We start from the raw sequence: 6080 nt of genomic DNA on the forward strand, positions 1-6080 counted from the left end.
TAACTGTTGGAAATTGTTGGGCTTGTTTTTCTTTTTTCTTTATTTTGGTCACAAATATCTTTAATTTTTAATTTTAATTCAATTATATTTAATGTGATGTACAGAGGGGTTACAGTGACATAAGTAAGGTAATAAGTACATTTCTTGTTGAATATTGTTACCTGCTCCTTCATTTTCCCTTGTTTTTCTCCCACTTTCCCTCCCCCCCTCAACTCCCCTCCCTGCTAAGTTGTAAAGTTTATTTCCAACATAGTATTTGTGAGTACAGCTATTGCATTGGTTCACCATTTGTCCTTTGTCTAAGAGGAATAACAAAGTGGACTTGTTTTTCAACAGAAAATATCATGTGGAATTAGAGAGGATATGACTATAATTAAAAGACTGAATATATCTTGCTATCTTTCAATTCTGTATATGTTGAAAATAGCCACAAAAATGTATGAAGTCTATGGCATGCCAAAGCAGGAGGGATAAACCTAGATAAGACAAGAAAAAATTGGGTCTTGGGATAAGAAAAAAATATTGAGCACTATATCAGCTGTAATTTATTTTTAAAAGATAATTTTCACTTACTTTCTAGAGCAATAATATGCCTTTATACTGTACAATACCACATCATAATTTTATTGTCTTACAGTTATGTCCAATGAGTTATAGTAAAATATAAACTTCTGGTACTTTCCACAGATCCTGTACACTTGTATGTAATAAATACCAGTATTTCTGATGATTTTTTACATTATTTTTTGAACAATGAAATTCTAAATGCAGAAGAGAAATATATTGAAAATTTATATAAGATTAAAAGCTTTGCCTGAATAATTATTTCAAGAAAATTGGGTTACTTTGGTGACATAAATAGTTTCTAGACTGGGAATTGAATGTAAAGGAGATATTCCTGAATTCTACTTCACAGAGAAGTGTGAGTAGGTCATTTTCTCAGAAAGACATTTATAAATAAGAACATTAAACACATTTTATTATGTTATCAAGTCCTCCCAATGCTCAATACAATACTACAAGGGTATAAAAGAGACAACTTCTTTCCCTAAGACAAGGGGAAAGAAATAGAACAATCAATATGAAGGGAGCAGCATGCTGCACAAATACTCAGAACAATTACAATTCCTAGCTCTGCACAGAGGATGGAAAGAATGGGACATACAGGGCTCAAAACAATTAGGTTTAAACAAAGGAGAGAAAGGAAGTTGATGAAGTGACCAAAAATTGACCAGGAATTGTCTCGGGGAATTAAATGCTTTTATACATGTTTGTAATTCACTGGAACAATTATTGATAACATGTAGCACACATGGGGGTTTTGCTGAAAATATAAACACTTGGAAAAAATGAATATGAAAAATATGTTGGGATTGAAATAGAGAAGTTCTACCGTGAGAAAGTTTTTAGTCAAGTAAACCTATGAATCAAAGAATAAAGAATGGCTGGTGCTTTTATCTGTTTGTGTAACAAATTACATGTTTACGATGTTTAATGAGTCTTAAATTGCATTGTCAGAAATACTGTGATAGCAATTGCTATCCATGTCAGGTGTTAAAGGATTTTATTTTTACAAGGTGAACCAATTTACAGTTTTCATACAAACCTGGAAGAAATGCAAATTATGGAATACCAGAACTAGTTCTTCCTTATCATTCACCTATCTCTAGTGCCTACTATTCCTCTCTTACTATCTTGACCAGGCTTTCATTTCTATGAATAATTACTTGCAGTATTTGTATTTCTGAATAAACAGACTAGCCACCAAATGGATATATATTATTAATTAATAATGAAGTAGAAAGATCTGTAAATGGTTCAGAAGAAATGTCAAATTACTGCACATGTAAGAGGGTAGTTAGAAGGAAGAAATACAGAAATAGATGTAAAAATGTCTATAATATCTTATAGTACATGAAAATGAAAGTATATTTGCATTCCTATGGAAGAACCACAATTGAATTATTTACAATACTAACTATAAAACAGGTTAAAATTATACAAAGCAACAAATATAAAACAATAGTATTTTTATTATTTTTTACTCATTTTCAATAAATAATCAAATATTTTATTGAAAGATGTCTTTCTTAAAGAATATGTCATGCAGTTTGTGTGGGGTGGGGTTGGGAGAGTCTGCATGCTTTCCATGCACTTTACATAAAAATACTATACTAGGTATTTATATTTATCATTCAATTGAATCACAATAATAATCAGAAAACAAATTGCTATTCAGAAATTTTATTACAGGGCTGGGGCTATGGCCTAGTGACAAGAGTGCTTGCCTTGTATACATGAGGCCCTGGGTTCAATTCCCCAGCACCACATATACAGAAAATGGCCAGAAGGGGCGCTGTGGCTCAAGTGGCAGAGTACTAGCCTTGAGCAAAAAGAAGCCAGGGACAGTGCTCAGGCCCTGAGTCCAAGCCCCAGGACTGGCAAAAAAAAAAAAAAAAAAAAAAAAAAAAAAAAAGAAATTTTATTACAGGCTACATAATTAATAAGTGCTTGAGGCAATTTTTCCTTTGAGATAGCAGCAAAAACACAACTTTAATTTTTATTGTTAGATATATAAATTCAAATCTAGACAAATATGCATTGTAGATGCTAGCCTAAGTGAAATTGCAAGGGAGAAAGATACACTAGAGGAAGGCCTCTTGTCAACAATACAGTGCATAAACACTGTGGTAAATAACTTCACTGGGAATTCCTGGTGTCAGTCTGTATGATCTCAAATACTTTAGCATATAAATATTGAGGGGGAGAAAGGAAAACAAAGAAAAGAAATGGTAAGATCGAATATTGATTCTAACTGCTTAATTTAATTTTTAGAGTAACCTAGTGTCTGGAACAATGGACAACTCTACCTCTGGGAGCACTTTCTTCCTCACAGGGTTTTCCACTGTCCCCGAGCTCCAGATCTTCCATGCCCTGGTCTTTTCTGCGATTTACCTGGCAGCTGTCCTTGGGAACCTTCTCATCATCATTCTCACTACCCAGGATCACAGGCTGCACACTCCCATGTACTTCTTCCTGAAGAATTTGTCCTTTCTTGACCTCTGCCTCATTTCTATCACTGTTCCCAAATCCATCACCAACTCTCTGCTCAACAACAACACCATATCCTACTGTGGATGTGTTTCCCAGGTCCTCTTCTTTTTCCTCTTGGCTACGACTGAAGTATCTCTCCTCACAGTGATGTCCTATGATCGCTATGTGGCCATCTGCCACCCCCTGAGATATGAGATCCTCATCAGCCACCGGGCTTGTGTGCAGATGGCTGCCTCCTCGTGGGTCAGTGGAGGTTTCAATGCAGTTCTTCACACAGCGGCTACTTTCTCTGTCCCCATGTGTGGGTCTCTTTATGTTAACCAGTTCTTCTGTGATGTCCCACAATTGCTCTCACTGTCCTGCTCTTACAACATTGGAGAATTTGTAGTCATTGGTTTCAGCCTAGTGTTAGACTTTGGCTGTTTTGTGTTCATTGATATTTCTTATGTGCACATTTTCATTGCTGTATTGAACATGCCCTCCAAGGAAGGCAGGGCCAAAGCTTTCTCCACATGCCTGCCTCACCTCATGGTTGTGACTCTCTTTCTGTCATCTGGGTTTTTTGCTTATTTACGCCCACTGCCCAAGTCACCATCAACCTTTGATTTGATCATTTCAGTTTTCTACACTGTGGTGCCACCCACTATGAATCCCCTCATCTACAGTCTGAGAAATAAAGACATGAAGAGGGCATTAAGGAGACTGAAAGTCACTGCTGTCTTTTGAGATATAAGTAGCATTGTCCCTTACTTTAGTCTTTTCTCTGCCTGGTACCGTCATATGTACTGTCATATAACTTAGTCTGGCAAAATTAATGAGCATTTACTGTATGGAAAAATGTAGTCTACATACAGTTCATATGTTGGTAAAATCACTAGAGTTCAGTCTTGCTGGGCTAACCCTATACCTCCCTCCGTGGAGATTCCGGGCCTATTTGCCCCCTCCATGTGTTCCCCTTTCACTCTCACACATAGCCTCTGGCCAGTAGGAAGTAATGCGGGAGTGAAGGCCACAGGTAAGCTCCGGACCAGGTGTGACCACGAGAATGCCCTCCCCCCCATACTCGCCAAGGAGGGCAGGTATGTGTGGACATCTCGGAGGAAGCTTCAGGAGCTTCCTGAAGTTTTATTCAGGGGAGGGGTTTATATAACAGTAATGGCTGCAGGAAGAGGAGGGACTAACTGGGTATTAATGATTGGCTGATGAACTGTCCATCACGGTGATGTCACAAAACTTCCTGCAGAGGCGGAGATCACAGTCCCCCCAGGACCGGCCCCTGGGCTCAAGCTGGCGCCATAGTGGCACATGTGCTTACAGATGGAGGGCGGGGTTGGCTTAGCTCCCACTTCCTGGGAAGGTTCCAGACCCGGGGAGAAGGTAGGAGTGGCTAACAGCCAAGCAACCCCAGGTCTTAAGGTATAACCATCCCCAACACAGTCAGAAATTGTGTACATATATAAATATCTTAATTGGTTATCCAGTATTGTCTGTTTTCTCGTTGAATACTGATAAGTAGTCTGAAACATTACAGATTAACTTGAAATTTCTGAGGTGTAAAAAAATTATAATAAGTCTTATGTATATAAAATTGACATATATAATCTAGTCTCATATTAACAAAAATGAGATATAGTAAATTGAGTTGATTGTATGGCTATGCGTATGTAGGGAATGACAAACGATTATGTAAGTTAACACATTTTGCATCAATCAAAAACATAAACAAAAGCAACACAACAGTCTTTTATTCCTCTGGCTTCCTTTTTTGCACCTCAGTCTCACTGTATAATTTTTGTAATATTGTATCTTCTTCTATCTAATGAAAAGTGATAAGTTCAATACAACTCCATTTTGTTATATATGAATATATACACATCTTCTTAAAGTCTTTGTGGTGGGTGGGGTAAATTCCTCAAACCCAGTACAACTTTCCAGGGAGTTGTGAGGGAAGAGGTAACATAACCTTTAGAAAAGGACATATCTGAACTTTATATGTGCAGATGCTGAGAACTGAATCTGGAAAAGAATGAAAAATACAGGATAGGCTGAGAGAAAACAAAAGTAAACAAATGTAGAAATGTCTAGGACCAGAAACAGAGTGGTCCAGGAGTGGAAACAGTGATGATCTTCGTTCTGAAAATGAAAAAGTTTTAAGAGAAGAGCTTGAGCAAGAGAGGAAACCAGAGCTACAAACTTTAGAATCTCACTGTATACATATTAAGACAGGTGAAGCTTGGATCAACTCTTGCATTTTAGAAAACCTAGCTTCAGGGGCTTTAAGCCAGTTTTGAGCTACTTGGTGAGCAATACCAATAAATGTAAAGCAACTAAAATTAGAACTATTCGTAACTTCTGTTTTAAAACTTTTTCATTATCTCTGAGCAGATGATGTATATTTCTATCTTTTTTTTGCCAGTCCTGGGAGTTCACCTGTCCCTGAGCCTCTCTGTGCTCAACTCTAGTAATCTACCACTTGAACCAGAGCACCACTTCCAGATTTTGCTGTTTATGTGGTACTAAGGAATTGAACCCAGGGCATCATGCATGCTAAGCAAACACTCTAATACTAATCCATATTCCCAGTCATGTATACTTTTGTATTGTGCACTTTTCCATAAAGTTACATTTGCCTCTAATCCTCCTGAATACTTCAGTTTTTGTCATTAGCTACTTGCTTAGCACCATAGGTGTCTATGGAGGTTTAGTTTTGGTTTTAGTTTTAGTTTTATTTGTAATATGTCACTTATTACACCTACTCTTTCAAATATATCTCTTTTCTTTGTTAATGTTTGCATTTCCTGAGATAGGTTTCTATTTTCAATGGCTGGCTCAGACTTTGTTCTAAGATAAGCATGTACTAAATATTATATTAGACAACAAGGGACACTATCTTCCTCTCATTATTTTCACACAAGAGTGTTAACATCTTTATAGTAACAATTTTTAACATAGTATGCATCTTGCCAGTTTGGGGCATATTCTTGAGGACTAGAGGGTACCTTGTTTTGAAGTCAAGATCTCATGTT

The 6080-nt window shown here is 37.0% G+C and overlaps 1 protein-coding gene across 1 annotated transcript; it reads left to right on the forward strand.

The window, feature by feature from the left end:
• The first annotated feature begins 2856 nt into the window (after nt 1-2856).
• Nucleotides 2857-3780, forward strand: LOC125359844 (olfactory receptor 14A16-like). Its single transcript, XM_048357720.1, has one exon. It carries the CDS (start codon nt 2857-2859, stop codon nt 3778-3780), a length of 924 nt encoding a protein of 307 aa, XP_048213677.1.
• The last annotated feature ends 2300 nt before the right edge of the window (nt 3781-6080 follow it).

This window comes from Perognathus longimembris, chromosome 11 (assembly GCF_023159225.1).
Source record: "Perognathus longimembris pacificus isolate PPM17 chromosome 11, ASM2315922v1, whole genome shotgun sequence".
Lineage (NCBI taxonomy): Eukaryota > Metazoa > Chordata > Mammalia > Rodentia > Heteromyidae > Perognathus > Perognathus longimembris.